This window comes from Dreissena polymorpha, chromosome 3, assembly GCF_020536995.1.
Source record: "Dreissena polymorpha isolate Duluth1 chromosome 3, UMN_Dpol_1.0, whole genome shotgun sequence".
Classification (NCBI taxonomy): Eukaryota; Metazoa; Mollusca; class Bivalvia; order Myida; family Dreissenidae; genus Dreissena; species Dreissena polymorpha.
The window spans coordinates 98875317-98892816 of NC_068357.1; the positions used below are offsets into that span (position 1 = coordinate 98875317).

At 33.3% G+C, this 17500-nt stretch overlaps 1 protein-coding gene and 1 long non-coding RNA gene across 2 annotated transcripts in view; one reads left to right on the plus strand and one right to left on the minus strand.

The window, feature by feature from the left end:
• Window positions 1–3737: 3737 nt before the first annotated feature.
• The window catches only part of LOC127875477 (uncharacterized), a 46345-nt gene continuing 32582 nt past the window's right edge, over window positions 3738–17500 (plus strand). Inside the window, exons 1-6 of the mRNA XM_052420553.1 lie at window positions 3738–3919; window positions 11146–11295; window positions 11673–11786; window positions 12297–12443; window positions 12798–12961; window positions 15287–15485. Of these exons, the coding sequence (XP_052276513.1) occupies window positions 3862–3919; window positions 11146–11295; window positions 11673–11786; window positions 12297–12443; window positions 12798–12961; window positions 15287–15485 (832 nt within the window). The 5' untranslated portion in view covers window positions 3738–3861. The remainder of the gene's footprint in view (window positions 3920–11145; window positions 11296–11672; window positions 11787–12296; window positions 12444–12797; window positions 12962–15286; window positions 15486–17500) is intronic.
• Window positions 12821–17500, minus strand: part of LOC127875481 (uncharacterized) — a 5848-nt gene continuing 1168 nt past the window's right edge. Inside the window, exons 2-4 of the long non-coding RNA XR_008047449.1 lie at window positions 16506–16567; window positions 13155–13196; window positions 12821–12953 (exon numbers count right to left, since the gene is read on the minus strand). This is a non-coding gene — a long non-coding RNA (uncharacterized LOC127875481). The remainder of the gene's footprint in view (window positions 12954–13154; window positions 13197–16505; window positions 16568–17500) is intronic.

Sequence of the window (17500 nt, forward strand, 5' to 3'; positions counted from 1 at the left end):
AATGTGTCTTGGTTTGTTCTTGAATTTTTTGTCGACCTTTATTGCTTACTGGAAGTTAATACAATTTATCAAGACATTGAGGTGTATGCAAATAAGTCAATGTTATTGTCTCTAAGTATCCAATATATCCAATATTTATTATTCTATTGATAATTGCTCAATAAACATAATGAATAAATAACAAAACAACACAATTACAGTCTAAATTAAGAATAAATAAATCATGTTCAATTAGTATAAAAAATGTTATCAGTAACATAAGCATAGAATGTTATTCCTCCAATAATCAATATCCTGAAACAATATTGCTCAAAACTCTATTTTACTATATAACATCTGGCATTTTTACCAATGATATTTTTACGTATATGGTATTTTACCTCTGGCATTTTTACCGACAACCTGGTAAAATATACGGGCTTAGCAAAGCAAATAATTTCCTATTTGAACTTACAGGTTACGCTAGTATGTGTTGCCTCTGATGCGTTAAATGCAAGACGCTGAATGGTGAATAGCGTATCAATCATATCGAAAAATATATCAAACACGATACATAAAAACATGTAAACTGAAAGATATTTACCTACTAAATACAATACCCCAAGATTTTATCCCGTATAAAAATCGTCATCTTGTTGAAAGATGTTGTCAAGCACTAAAAAGCGACTTCGGAATTATACATTTTTTGAAAGTATGCATTACAATGGACTATTCTAATTGGAATTGGGAAATATATTAGTAGTATTATGCGATTTTCGCATATTCGAATTAATATATAAAGTGGAGAGTCAGAAATTACAATCGAATAATTGTCATTGACATACTTATTAAGTTTAGCGGCACATTCTCTAATACTTTTTCAACACATTTACGGAAAATATGCGCTTAGCTTTTTCAGTTAATTTGATTGCTCCTGTCCGAGGTAGATAGCCACTTTGAAAATATAAATTTTATGCAAAATATTTAAACGACTTAATGTTACAAACAATCCTGTACGTCCTTTTTATTATTTTTGAACCGTAAGCACACAGGCCGTTATTGTCTGGACCGCCAAACTTCAACAAGGGCTATTTCGATCCAGGATTTTAAAATGGCGTCGGTTGGCCGGTTTCGGTATGCACTTATGGTTTTGATTTAGAATTTACTTACCGCAAATACATAAAGGTTATTAAATAAAAGCAATCCTTGTTATAATCAGCTATTGTCCCAACGTGCACAATTTGATCACCACTGCAAGAGCTAAGGAACACTGATACTGCAAACATTTATCAACGTTTACCTGTCTAAAGCACAAATTCAGTAAAAAAAATGGTACCTTTACAGCAAGAAATTATAATTATCATTGCTTTTTATTTACTTTGTTATTATATCCACTCTACACTCTATCCACCTTATAGGAAAACTGTTGTAATGGTGCCGACTAAAAGTGTCACTATCACTTAGGTCGAATTACACCAATCTTTTGGTCATTGTGATATTTGATGTAACCTAAATAGTAAGTCGATAACGATGTCGAACAGATGTAGAATATTTACACTGTTCCGAATTTCAACATAAAATGTCAACAAGAATAGTGTTAAAACATCAAAGTGTTTTTTATGTTGCATGCATAGGATAATGTCTGAAGGCTGCCATTCAGGAAACATTATTTTATCAGGATTTTTTTCACAAAAAAGCTTCTGAGTGGGAAAGGGTTAATATTATTGTTACTGACAAAACATTGACTCAAACTTATTTCAAGCAAAGAAATATAGTGGCAACAACTTCTTTGACCCAGTGAAACATCTTCTTTGCACTTTTAAAAATGTTCACATAATGAAATATTTTTGGTTACATAATGAATGTATTGATTATTTTGTATATAAGCACAACACATCAGGATTTCAATAATAAATGCAACAAGGTATGCTCGACCAGGTACCGCAATCCCCTATATTACTTCATTGCAAAAATGATTTTTCTGATCCCTATGACACCGATAAAAGGTTTAATTATGCAACTAAATATCATACAACAATCGTATGGTTATGTTCAGGAACAAAATGGCATCCACTAGGTTAACAACAATCAACATCATTACAAGTTTGTAAAACTTTTATGTATTTATGAACTTCATGTACAGAGATTTCGTTCCAATATGTGTGTTCGGGCATTTTTTCAGGTTAAATTTTGAACTAGTTTTGTTCTTCTGGACATGGCAAATTACGCGAATGAAGGAAAGGATACCTGTTCGCCATCCTTAAAAAAGTGGTCCACCTTTTGTGAAACATATTAAATTTTATAACATTCAAAATATTTTTTTATACAACCAAGGCTTATTTTGCCAATTGTTGAAGTTTTGAATTTTATGTCCTAATATTTGCATTTATATTGCAGTTCAGACTTCCTGTTCTGCAAGTTCAGTTGGCAATATCTTAAATGGTACATGTATGTTGTTGACTAACCATGTGTGCTTTTGACGGACTATTTCCTTCCATAATTTTCGCTACGATAGGTAATTGACTAAGTTTGTGTGTTGATAATACTATTCCTTACTTTTTAAAATGACGAATGATTGGTTTGTCGAAAGCCTTGCCACTCTTGACAACTTCCTAACAACAAACATTTAAGTGAAAGATAAACTGGTTTAGCTGGAGTTTTGAAGGGTAAGCACATGTATTCTGTATAATTAAGGCTTAAATTTCAAATTTGGCATGAAAATTATTTATGTGCATGATGCTTTTTTAATTAAAAGAAACTTATATTCATGTCTTTACGTAACATAATATCATATTATTGCTTATATTATCAAGAGAGTCTGCTGTTGGTAAGAACAAGTGTTGTAGAAGAAAGCTTAGTTTCTTGTGTTGTAGATCTAACACAAACGCGATCATCAGTATATGGTCCGCCGCAGTTTCTGTAAAGTAGTAAAAACGCTGAAAAGTTCATAAGACAAGGTGTCCTTAACGTTGATAATAAGATTAGTGTGTCGCCCGATAACTTTTAAAGCGCCGTCTAGACCATGCCCGTCAACATTGGGAAACGCGAATGTACGTTTTCACATCTGTGAATGGCTGAAGATCGTCTGGGAGTTCCTAAACAGTGGACCAGTCATAGACTTTCATCAGATGTCCCGTGTCACTGCTAAGCATGATATTAAACATTATTCGTTTAATAATCTGCATTTGTATAATTATTGTATTATTATTAATTGTATTATTATTAATATGAATAATACTAATTAAAGTCGTCTTCTTCTTTATATTATTATTTTTATTATTGTTATGATTATTTTTATATTATAATTGTTTCTTTTTAATTATTATTTTTGGTCAGATAAATTCTCAAGTAGAATAAAAGACACAGATTTTCGATGCGAACTAATCCATTAGTAAATAACAAAATTTGAGGTATGTTTCGAATATCCTTTTTCAGGAATGTGTTGATTAAATAATGAAACAGTTAGCTAGATTCAGAATTTTTTTTTATCACGTTGTTGAATAAACTCAATTATACATATGTATAAGAACAAATTCGTTTGATAAATATTTCGGCAAGTAAGGTTAAGGCATTGAAGAGATTTATTGTAAACCTAACATCGTAGTGATCTTTCTTGCCGACAGCTTCGTTAACCATTCTCATGAGGACAGTAATTATTTCGGGAACTAAGTAATTGATCTTGATTGCCGAATTCAACGAAATAGAGCGCTACGTAGTACTCACAGATACAGCGGAAATTATTATTTGCCGCTGGTATATTCACTTCCCAATTACACCACTAAACTTTCTGTTCCGGCGGCTTTTTCAGTATAAAATAAAAAAAACTATTAAGAACAATTAATAGTGTGATGTTTGCGGATTTCTCGATTGAAAACGCTGAAGATGTCGTTGATACTATTTGGAGTTATTAGCATCATATTACTGAAACGTATTGCTGAAGGTAAGCAAAGTACTTTTTTTTAAATAAGGACCCTTACAAAAATGTTTTATTTGCCATAGATGCGTTTTGAATCATCATATAGCATTCAGTTATTTGCGAATACAAATGTGTACATTTCTACGCGACTAAGTTTTTTGTTTTCTATTAAACAGCATAAATTGACTTTTGAAATGATAATCGCTAAGCTTTATAAAGACAAACAAAATACTAAGCGATGCAAAACTAAACGAACTGCAAGAAAAACAGTATATTATGCACTTACGATTATTTTGCAAATGAATTTGAATAACTTTAGATAAATGAAAATATAAGATTCTTAACAGTGTGTTTACATCCTGTTCAGCCCGCGTGTAAACCACTGAAAACCCCATTGATTCTGCACCCTGGTAGGGCTTAATTTAATTAAACTTATTTACATGACATGTGTCTTAAGGCGGAGACGGTGGAGGCATGTATATACAAAGGAGTAAGAGTTTTGAAAATCTCTCTCATGTATGTTGGGAGGTAGAAAATTTTAAGAAATTACTGTTCTCGGGTAGAATGAATATGTGAAAGAGTCTTGTGTGGTTTGTCCATGTTTAAAATAGTGGATACTGGAACAAGAAGGTTGTTGGGAGAAAAGATGGCAAGTATATGATGGATAGTTTGATTAAGCATGATGGGATGAAATTTTGTCCCATGTGTTTCAAGTGTTGTATGTGCGGCCGATGAAGGAAGTGATCATATTATTTACTGAATTTGAATTGTGATATATGTTTGCTACGTTTGCTTTGTTTGCTTTAGTCTTATACCTTAAGATGTCGGCACAAACTGCAAGAAAAACTGTCTATTATGCACTAACGAATTTTGAAAATGAATTTGAATAACTTGAGAAATTTGAATAAAAAAATCTTAACGGTGTGCTTACATTCTGTCCAGCCCGCGTGTAAACCCCTGAAAATTAAGTTGATTCTGCACCCTGGTAGGGCTTAATTTAATTAAACTTATTTACATGATATGTGGGGATGAGATTTTGTCCCACATGTTTCAAGTGTTTAATGTGTGGGCCGATGAAGGCAGTCTATCATATTATTTACTGGACTTGAATTCTGATATATGTTTGCTTCGAATCTGGCTGTGCACCATTGTTATCAGATTTGGATTACTTTAGGATGTTCATGAGAACGCGGAGACAAAAAAACAACTTATTAAAAACTGTCATATCATTAATCAAAGGGTAATAACTAATGAAAATACGTTGTTGAGAAATAACCAGATAATATGCAAATGTTCACACTCAAAAGTCTTTGGCTAACGTTTTCTGAATTTTCAAAGTGATATATAACTCCATTAAAAGAGATCGTCGGAAGGAAAGACGAATACTGTGCGTATGTGATCCCTATCAGGTGCTTCATATGACGTGTCAACAAATTAAGACAAGTATGTCAGAAATTTAGCGTAGAAATAAAGCGTGTGACGGACGAAACCATGGACATTGAGTAGATTGTAAAACATAACAAGGGACATTTGTTTCACTCGCCAATAAGCTCAATTACATCCCTTTCAAATACAAAAGAAAAAATGTTTGTAAATAAAAATATTAAAGCGATGTTTACTGTATTCTTTGCATTGCCTTCTCTATATGTCTTTTCACAAAAACTTATATTAACTCAGTATAGTAATTTTCTTATTATAAATATACAATTAAAATGAGCACGGAAATATATTTTGCTTATTTTAGTAAAATTGTTTTAATGTCTCTACTTCAGTATACTAAAATACTGAAAAAATAACGTTTAAATAAACACCGTTTATCTTTAGAGAAAAAATATAAATGAAAGGAAGTTAACTACTGACAAAAAGTGTATTCATGATTTGGTACATCGTTACCACTTTTAGTTCCGGCCAGATTGAATAAAAAACTGAATCAAGGACTCTGATCTACAATTGCTTACTTCCGATGTTTATTTCCAGTCCCGGACCCAGACTTATTTATTGATAGGAGATAACAAAGCACATTGGAGTATTCTTAGAAACTGTAGTTTATGAATTAAATATATGTTAGTCAATTACAAATACTTCGAATATCAACTTGTTTGGGATTGTTCCCAAATCGTATACACGCAATGAATCTTTCGGAAAACACTCTTAAACAATTGATGGGTTTTAATAAAACAATATTCTTTTAAGTAAATAGTCACTAGAATTGCATTGTTCATTGAGTGTGTGTTTTATTAATCAGTAAGTGTCAAATGACCATTGGTGATACTTAATAGACCTGTCAACCTAAATTGTCCTTGCCAAGAAGAACACTCAACATTATTAGTAGTAATAAGTGGTTGAATAGTGTATGTATGCTTTTATAATGAAGTACTTAAACGATATCTTCAAAACATCCTCTCCAAGTCTGAATGTCATATTATCAAAAAATGTCCAACTGAAGGTTTTATAGATCGAATTATGTATAGCTTTAATATCCCATTGAAAAGTAATTTTGTTAATCAGCCTGAATTCTGCATAATTAAATCCCTAAATTCCTACGCAAAAATAAGAAGAAAATATGCGAAAAATGAAATTAAGGAAATGCACAGTCACATAGACTGTGATAATAACAACATCTATTGAAGACTGATGAACTTACTTAATGGACAATGGACATAAATCACATATTTGAACTTTAACCTCATAATACGTCCTCGACCTTGAAGGTACAGAAATGGATCTTGCTCGTGACACGTTGCGTCATGATGGTTATCATTCTTGCAAAGTTATTTCAAAATATGTCAAAAACAGACAAAGAAACAGACGACATAAGCAAAAGATCCAATCCTCTGAGTAAACCTTGATCATAAAGGTACAGACTTGGAACTTTTGCATGACACATCGTCTCATAATGGTGAAAATCATTCACAATTTAAGATTGACTTATTATTATAATAAGTTAAAGCGCAATCAAGAAACAAATCCCATATTTGATCTTTAAGCTGTAAGTGTGACCTTGACAATACAGACCTGGTTCTCTCAAACACCGTTTAATGATGGCAAACAGTACTGCAAAGTTATTATAAAATCCATAGAGGGATATAAAAGTTACAGAGCGGATACGATTTTACGGACAGACTGAACGACCGACATTAGCAAAACAATATACCCCCTCGTTTTCAAAGGGGGCCACAATTAGAGTGATTTTTAGTTATAGTATGTTCATTTGTGAATGTATCTCTTATTGTAAGTTGGCTGGTGGACTTTGTAAGGATTATTTACTGGCTCTGAAACAAACGTATGGAGTTAGTAAAACCTAGGCTCAAGTGCAAATACGTACTTACTGTGCAATATCAGCTTGGTCTCTTCCTATAAAGGGTGATATTTCATTATTATCAATCTGATTATATAATGTAATGGCTGTAAACCGAACCATTAAGCAACAGACCAGCAATCCAAAGGGATAAGTATATAAATAGAACATAAATTCATTGATATTTTATGTATTTATTGTTAAAACATGCTTAGAGATATACAAAAACAAGCGCTCATCCGAGTCACCATGCTCTAGGTCCTGACAACATTTTGACAAAGTTTCATGACAATGAGTTTGACAAGCACGCTGGATTTCTCTCAGTGCTGGATAGTGACCCGTCTTCCAACTTCATCTTGAAATCATCCATATAAGCATTTTGACAAAAATTGAAATCCGCCCAACCGTCCCGTTTTTTCTCAAAATTTGGATTTTCCCAAGGATTTTGCTCTTATGCCAATAGTCAGGGTTCCCTGTGGTCACCATCCTGTAGAAGTTAGTGTCAAGCCCTGCAATATGAATGCTTATTGGAAACTGCTTCTGTTATGAAATGTGAAAGGTCTATGTCTGAAGATGATTATTTTGGCATTAAAGTTTGTATAAATATTTGCTTTTGTAGCGCCAGAGCATTTTGTCAAAACATTTGGTACAAAGGGAGAAAATTTCTACTATTAAAAAATTCTAACTTTTATTATTTGACTTCAAAATCTGATAGGGTTTGAGGGGAAATTATTCTCACTGTTCATTGACATAAATTAAAGTTTGTTTTATTCAATAATGATACTTTAAGCTAGAAATGTGCAAATGAATAAACATGAAGACAGTGACAGAATGTTTCCCCATAATTTCAAATTAAAGCTTGTATACTGAATATAACGTAAGGTTGACAAGTATTTTATCAATTGATTTGAGATTCCCATCATCAGTTCTACATTTTACGGCATTTTTCTTTAATGTTTTTTACTTTAAAAAAAATTGTTATGGCTAATTATGACATTATACAACCAAGCCATATGCCCTTATCTAACCTGATAAGGCACCTGAAAAAAGAATATTTTGTAAGCAGGACAAAAAATAAACTCTAATTAAAAACCAATTAAAGTGCCGATTTTGATCCAGGACTTCCGCGAAAAGATGTGATTACGTCATAGTTCACGTTGATAATGACATCACAAAGCTTAAAGTGACTGAACGTCAGATTTATGCGAAAAATTGTTTTTATTCAGAATGAAAGATTATCCCTAAAATGCCAATAAAAAGACAAAAAACATGTATCCACTATGCCTACAAAGAAACAAATATAATAGCAATGCAACACTCTTTTTAAAAATAAATCCAATATTAAAAACCTTTAAGTCTTCCTGTTAAAAAAAAGAAAAGAAAACAATTGAATATCCCTTAATTCATGAAGTTATGACATTTCTTGTACATCCACTGGCAGTGGTCATTATTGCGTCCGAATGACAAAATAACCAAAAGATGACCCAACTATGCAATATTCTTCTAATGCAAACAAAGATGATTTTTAAGCAAATTTCTAAAAGGACACATGGTAAATGTATGAGTAACAATATAAAATATGTACACCGATGTCTCATCTGATGCTTTTTTGGACTTCAACATTGCAAAATTTATAATCCAAATTACCAGTATTACACAATACCATAATATTTCAAGAGCAAACACTAAATCGAAAACTGCTACATGTGGAGGGTATATATGAGCACATTTACTTTACTCATAATTCAATTAATCTGAAAATTAATCTGAAAACAGTGCTAAACAGTTAGGATCCTTATCAGAGTTCTCATTCCAGGGCCCTTGTTTGTCGTTTTTGGGGGGTTGAAAGTCGGCCCCATCCTCCCCCCCCCCCCTAAAAAGTATACTTTGTGTCCCCTATTGCAGCTAAAAATTCCCCCTTAAAATTATATTAAAATATAGCAATTTTAAGTGTTAAAGGGCCCTACATTCTGTAACTGTGGCATCTTATTTGGATCCAAACTGTTTAAATGCCTTAAAAACTATAGACAATCAAAAGAAATAATATTTTACTAAATTATTATATTTAGTGTTTCCACCCTAACAGAGTCTAGAACTGTCCCAGTGTAAAAAGTACTTACCATTTTGGGGACGAATACAAAAGTGGAAAAAAACACACCTTTTTTGCTGGCAAATCAAACAGTAATCATCAAGTAGTTCCATTTTTAACATTTTAAAACATACTCAAAACTTGTAATATATGCTTTTCTCAAGATGAGCCACTTAAGAACTGAATTTCTTTTGACTTCCCGTAACTTCCGGTTGCATTTTTCTTGTTTGTTTACAAATGGGTGGGCATAAAAATGACCACAATTCGTGTATATTCCGCGTTATGACATACAAAAAGGGATACAGATCAACTAAAGGACATATTTGTGAATTGAATCAAACCAGACAACACACCGAAATTGTCTACCTTCCGGTTAAAAACAATTTCTTGAATTTTTCAAATTTAGTTTTCTTGTACAAAAAGAACGATTACATTAAAAAAGACGTTTTTCGATAAATTTCATAATTCCTCTTTTAAAAAATGATAATTTTTGCACCCATCGTCGCCGTTTAAGACTATTTTCAGACCGTAATAAATAGGTACCAATACTCGGGACACGTTTCTACATTAATGACTATCCATACGCTTCCGCAAGGGAGGTTACTCTTGATTTACATTTTCATTGCTAAATATACGCTCATGGTTTGATTCGAACCCGGGACCCTCTAGTCAAATGTTGTTTAAGCAAAAGTCACGACGCCTTAGCTATCACTGCTATGTAACCACTTACTCAAGATGCGGTATTTTTTTGTAATTATAAAGTCAATGTTTACCCCGTGACAAACGAGGTAAAAATTATATCGATTCAAATGTTATTCTAACTATGTCAGTGCATTTCAGTGGCAAAAAATGTGCCTTTAACAAAAGTTTCTCTTAACGATCCTAACGATGTCCACTTAACGATCATAACATAAAAGTCGGAATAATCTAAAATTGACTTTGATTTTTTCATCTACGCAATCTGAAGGTGAGTATCTTTATAGCCCCCGATTTTGATTGACTAAGGTGTCGGAATTAAACGGTTGTCAAAGAAGGACGGATTTGCTCTATTTGACTTTATACAAAAGAAAAATCCACTTACCCTGATACAGAACGGTGTACAGATAGTGTACTTGTCTCACGTAGAACTGTTTGCGCTCGACTTGCGCGCTCGATCTGCGCAGTGAAATAACATATCCGGTTACTTCGTCTATTTCCGAGAATGATCGTGAATATTTTTTTTCATTTTCCTTTTTTTCTGGCATGTCTTGTTAACCCAAAATAAAATAACAACATTTTAAAATATGTTTATAAATACCAAATGTAATATCTTCAAAAAGTATCAGATAAAAAATTATTCTTATTGTCTCCGTAAACACTCGTATCACTCGGCCTTGACCGTCAAGTGAAGAACTTATTCTCGCATGAATAAGTTAACATTTTTTTACACTTTTTATGACAAAAACTCCTTTAAAAACGAGCGAATAAGTTTTGTTTGAAATTAAGCCTCTATATTCGATAATGTATAATTTTACTTTCATAATTATATATATTCTTTTCACGTCTTAACAAATTGACAATTATTTTTTTGGTTTCAGATTCGCACATTTTCGTTGTAGTTATGATATCTGTGAGGAAACAGTAATATTGAACATTTACCATGCTTTAAAATATCAAGTTTATGCAGCTTTTAACGATATCCAGATATATAAGAGATCATCGTCAATTGTAAGTCCGATTAAAACTGCAAACATGGATGTTTCATGCCATCTCAGAATTGAAGAAATGTAAGCATTATCGCCGCCATTAAACAATTCTATGTCGTTCTGATGCGTGAATATTTAATAAAGAGGACTGATGCTTTTTGTTGTTGTTTTATTGCAGCGAGTATGCAACTGGAGGGTCAAAGTGAAGTCTTTGTGACTGCTCCGGCGAACCAACCTCTGACTTTGGACTGTACGATCACCGGCAGGCCTCAGCCAACCTACACCTGGTCGAAACAAGGATCATGTGGGCGCAATCTCAACGCTACAGGTAGGCTTTACTCATTTATATAGACATTATTCATTGGCGTCATATAAATTTTCTAAAGTAGTACTTAAAAAGAAATAATTTATTATTATCACGCTACTCAGATACGACCCTGGTGTAGTTACTAGCCCATTTTTAGATTAATGTATAAATCATATCGCTACACTATGTTAAATTCTTAATTGATCATTTAAATCATTTAGATTTAAATAAATTGTGTTTAAACAAAAATCTTAATCTTCAGGACAAAACGTGCTGAATGTGGGCCCCGCCCTTAGATTTCGGTAGTGAGTGTAAGAACAAAATAGTCTATAATAACGGTTTAACACCCCTTCATTAACTGTCTACTTAAAACTTAATAATTGTTCACCTGTTGAAAGGTTCAAAAGTCCATGTGACAGATTACATGACGATCGGGGATGCCGGAACGTACGTCTGCAATGCGTTAAGTGGCAGGAACGTGGTGACCCAGATTTACCACGTGGCCGTTAACCGTAAGAACCAAAAAGCGTTTTAAATGACGTCATTGAAAACCCGCTTCAAAAAATCAACATTGCCTCGTGGTATCAAAAATGCTTTATGTTAAACCAAGGTCCGAAATTTCTCGGTCATGCTATATTTGTGACATGACGAACTGGTTTTATTCGATTAGGATACTGGTTTATACGTATTCAATAAACGAACGAACGAATCGTAATTAAGCAAATCAATCAACAAAACAAAAAAAAAACTCAATCATATGTTTAAAATACTTTACTAAAGCTCGTATGTCAATTTCAGAATTATTGGACACGTCATGAAAATATCGTTTATTATTGTTTTAATATACAAGGAAGATTTTGGGACATTGGATTTGTTGTTTACAAAATGAAAGTTTAATATCAGTGTGTCCCATAAGAAAATAAAAAGATAATATAAAAGATTTTAAGGAACAGTATAGCTTTACTTATGTTAAATGACTAAAAGTGACGGTTTGAGACTAATTTCCCTTTAATAATTTCAAGGTTCTGAATTTGATGACAAGTGTAATTTCGAGAACAATAACCTCTGCAGTTGGCGCCAGGATTCGCACGATATTTTTGATTGGACATTACAGTCTGGAACTACCTCATCGGGCGGCACCGGGCCCCCTGGTGACCACACAACTCATGGTGAGTATGTTCTCCGTCTATCCATCTGAGTGTGCCCATAGGGTTTTCTTTCCACATCCGTCTCCTAACAAGCCCTTCTGGGTCACCGTTTTGATAGCCATCTTCACTTTATAAGGCATGCGTATGACAATCGAATATCCTAGGAAGTTAAGTTTGTATTGGGAACGTTTGAATTTTTGTCATATTCGCTAAACAATATTACTATTGTATTAAATTGTACTGAAGAGTTGTGTGTAATTAAATTAAATGTTTTATAAACTATGGTTCACCGAATCTGGACATGTGTTTACCGTTTAACTTCCTGTTTTCATGCAATGCCATTATGAAAGTCTTTTTGATCCTGATTGTTCAAAGGCGGGGCCGGGAAGTACATCTACATCCAAGCCTCCGATCCCCGCGTGCAGGGAGACAACGCGGCAATTGTGTCCCACACACTTTCGGCAAATAAGCCCACGTGCCTCTCATTCTTCTACAACATGTTCGGCGACAGCATTGGGGACCTTGACGTCACTATTGTGGTGAGAACAATACTTACAACTATACTTGTATAGTATACATATTATATTTATAGTAATAAATTATATTATATTTGTTTTATACAGACGACAAGGGGTAAAAACTATTGTATTTACGGAAATTAAAGATTCCAGCCTTTTCTCAATGTTGTAAACATTTCAAAATTTAGATTCGAGTTTACGTGATTAACAGTACCTGCTCACAGACTGTAAGTGGAAGCAGGGCGATGGCAGAAGCCTGAAAAGACACCGTATGATAACAGAATATGTAAACACTGTAACGTTCTAAAAAATTAGTTCAATTTCTGACTTGAATGTCCAATTGTTAAGTCTTATACATAAATATTATTGGTATCGTAAAAATATGTTAACATTTATCGAACTCTAAAAAACTGACAACGCAAAAACAATTGAATACCTTTCAACATTTATTTTTAAAGCAACTAAATTGATAACTGAATTGTAATATCAATAGTTTCTCTCCTTATATTACAGTCTATTTGTAGTCATAGCAATACACGCTTTATGTATACACATTCTTCGAACATTCAATTTAATTTCAATAAGATAAGACTCTACAATATGCATATTACCTACCTACCTTAATTTAGTACGTAACGGTAAACAGTGCTATAGACATGTAAACATGTTAAAAATAGCCGTTTATTTTCAATAAGCATGTCTTTAGAGTCGTAAATTCCTTTTATTGTTAATTCTAAATTTATATTGCTAAAATTATATACATATATGTTTTTATGTGATTGACTTCATTCTGTTTGATATATTTGTGTACTCATGAGCTTCAAGTCTAATGTATTCTGAAATAAAACCTATAATTTTAACTATATACATTAATAAGTATTAAACTCCGCATCAAACGTTGTTGTCCTTAGTTACATGAGGTATGCTGGAATCCGCTCGTTTGCGGAACCATACTCCTCCTTAGTTTTGACAATGTATGCATTCTCAGAACACGTGGACGTTCTGTTGAATATGATGTTCGTTCGTTCTTAGAGCGTTCAAGTGGATGTGTAAGGCAAGCGTTTCGACGCATAATACCAAGAAACTGAGAACCAAAGTTCTCGCTTGAACATTGCGCATGGCTTCCAGAACCCAAGTTTTTATTCGATATCATAGGTTTTCACCAGAACCCAAGTTATCATGAAATGTGCATCAAACGGCGATAGCCTATGTTATTATTTCAAAACCAAGGTTCTGGTAAGAACCTAGGTTCTCAGAATGAAAACTTAGGTTCTCATGAAAAACCTAGTTTCTTGGGATTTATGCGTCGAACCGCTTGCCATAACCGTGGTTTTCATTTTGGAACCAAAGTTCTCATGAGAACCTAGGTTCCCAGAATTACAACGTGTAAACCATAGTTATCATGAAGAGAACTTAAGTTTTCATCTGTAATACTAAATCTGTGGTTTTCATTTGGGAACCATAGTTCTCATGAGAACCTAGATTCCCAGAATTACGCTTCGGACGGCGTAAACTTGCTCGTTTGGAATACGAAACTTCTATTATTCAGAGTACAGGATCAATGGGGTTCACATGTGATTACACACGGGCTAGACAGAATGAAAACACGCCGTTAAGAAATTTATTTTTGCAGATATCTCAAGTTATTGAAATATGTTTGCAAAGTCTATAGTGCATACGTTTTTCTTGCAGTGTGGGCCGATATCTTAAGATTGAATAACACATTATAACACATTATCAATAGAGATTAAAATTTTATTTATATCATAATGATATCACAGACATACTTAAAAAAGAAAACTTAAAATAGCCCGTACAGTCGTGTGAGGCCCGATCAAGGGAACTAAATATCTGAAACTCATTTAATGCGGTAATAATGATATATGTAACGATTGATCTAAATATGTTTCAATTTTTAGTCTCAAAATAATATTTACAATTAAATATGTATTTCATAAACAGTTTAATCTTCTATTAATGTGTTCAGACCAATGTTGACCGATTACTCATTTCATTCCTCAAGAACGCCCATGCACGGAAAACGTCGTACATATTAACAAAAGGCGGTCACCGACGGCTTATGCCTGTTGTATAATCCCAAGAAACCAGGTTTTTCATGAGAAACTAGGTTCTCATTAGAAACTCAGAATGAGAACCTAGGTTCTTACACATTTATCAATATAAAGTATTCAATGACAAACTTCAATACATGCCATAATCTGTGAAAAGGCCCCTTTAAGACATGTCTAATGCATATTTAAACGTTATATTCACGAGACTTGTGTTACCAGTCCACTAGTTAACCACAATACATTAAGAAGAAACTGGTGTTAATTCAATATTTAGGACAAGTGCTCGGGACAGACGCAGACGGTTTTCCACGAGTCCGGTAACAAAGGCGAAGCATGGAAAGAGGCGAATGTCAGCATTCCGGCATCAGCGGTCCCCAACGAGTACGAAATTAAAATCGGGGCCACCGTCGGGAGCTCGTTTGAAGGGGATATAGCGTTAGATGACATTTTCATTCAGGAAACATCGTGTGCGGGTAATAGGCAACGTGCAGCTCTTCCGCTGTCGCTAAGTACATTTTTCCTTTTAAAGTTGAAGTTTTGTGTGGCGCATATATTGTTTGTTTTTTTGCTCAAAGCACAGGTATGTATGATTCATATAAATTAAATATGGAATATGTGTCTATTAAAGTGTGTGCGTGCAAACCTGTATTACAGTAAATTTTAAAAGTGTGCGCAATTTTAACTAGACAGTATTTCAACGTATGAATATATTTGATTGAAATCTTCAGTTTGAAGCAATACCTATAAACCACATTAGTTTACGAATTAGAGCAATTACAATTGTATAAGTGGTTCATCCCTCGTGTTTTAATGGTCTTTCCGTTTTTCGGCGTAACTATGTAAGTTTTCGACCTAGATTTCTTGTGATAACGGGAATACTGACTGTAAATTGAATGTCGCAATATGTCATGATTTAGTGAATGCAAACTTTCAACAGCTGTTTATAGAACATGCATTTATGAACAATTGTGTAATGCTTGCAGTTAAGTCAAAAGATATTCATAGAAACAAATTGTTTTATTATTAAGAATGTAAAAACAATACTGAAAGTAGTGTCAATGATGCCGCGGTGCCATGTGAATTGGTGTAATTCACGGGTTGGGATGTATTAAGTACTGTTACCGCGTCACGTCTGCCGTATACTAAATTGTTTGTATTTATTGTAAAAACTTTGAATGATGAATGGAATATACTTCTATATTGTACAAATAAATAGAGAATACAGATGAAAGCACATGCCACAAACTTTATATTTCCTTATATTTTGTCAATGTTACCTAAAAGTATTGTGAACAAAATTTCACAATGCGTGAAGCATAAACAAATGCAGTATATATATAATTTTTTAACAAGAACACATTCTTATTCAATAAAGTAATTTTGATGTATGTCACATTGCCATTAGCAGTATAAAAATCTGTCTTTTCTATGCACTAGTTGAAATTATCAAGAAAAATAGTTTAAAAAAGTTATTTAAAAAAATCACCACTAACCGATTCCCACAAAGTCACGTGATCCTGCACCCAGCTACTGAACACATTTGTACAGTTGACACCTATAACAAATACGCACCGGCACAACATTTAAATGTTTAAAATGAGCTCTATCAGATGATGAAGAACAAGATTCAAATCTTGAAAGGACGAGTGACTGAATTTCTTAAAAGCCGTCATTTTTGAGGAATGAGCGAAAACATTCTGCTGTTTAAAATGTATTTTTCTGACCAGTTAGACTCGTATTCATTAAATTTAATAAAAAAATTTTTATCCGAAAGCCGAAAGTAGAAATCAAATGTTTGTCTCACACATTTTGAGACCACGCTGTTTTGATTTCCGAAATTGATAAATTTTCCATTCATTTGAATTAAAATATTAGCCATGTTTTTCATTAACAATTGGGCTCGGACTTCAACATCGGCAAGGAACAAGTTAGATCAGATTTCTAGATCAGGTACTAATGCATTTTTTTTGGGTAATTTGTCTCCCTTAACTCCTTGATTATTCAGGAAATCATAATACTTTGATTGCAAATATATTACTAAAGAGATATTGTGTTCCTTCAGAACTCTCAGCATCTTATGAACCCAATTTAGAATAATCATATCGTGTGTCGCGATAGGATTGACTTGCGCATATTGTCAGGTTGTTCTTCTTTGTTTGTCAGGCATTATAAGTTATTAATGTATAATAACAACATTTAATTGTAATGGGAGGATTTCTAGTTGTGAGAAAGAAAGCGCGACATTGAGGTAGCATTAGGCAATGAGAAAAGTTAAACGACTTTATATATACTCTTGTATAACAGGTAACGCTTGTTAGAGAAATTTTACGTGTATTCGATCACTTGTACTGCATATTGAGATTTTTTAATAAGGTAAACACCCTAAGCAAGTAAGGTTTAAGCGAACTTGAGCACTTGGTGAGTTTTTGCAAACATCCTTTGTCCTTCTTTCGTTGCCCGTGTGTCAATCGTGGTTTCATTATTGACT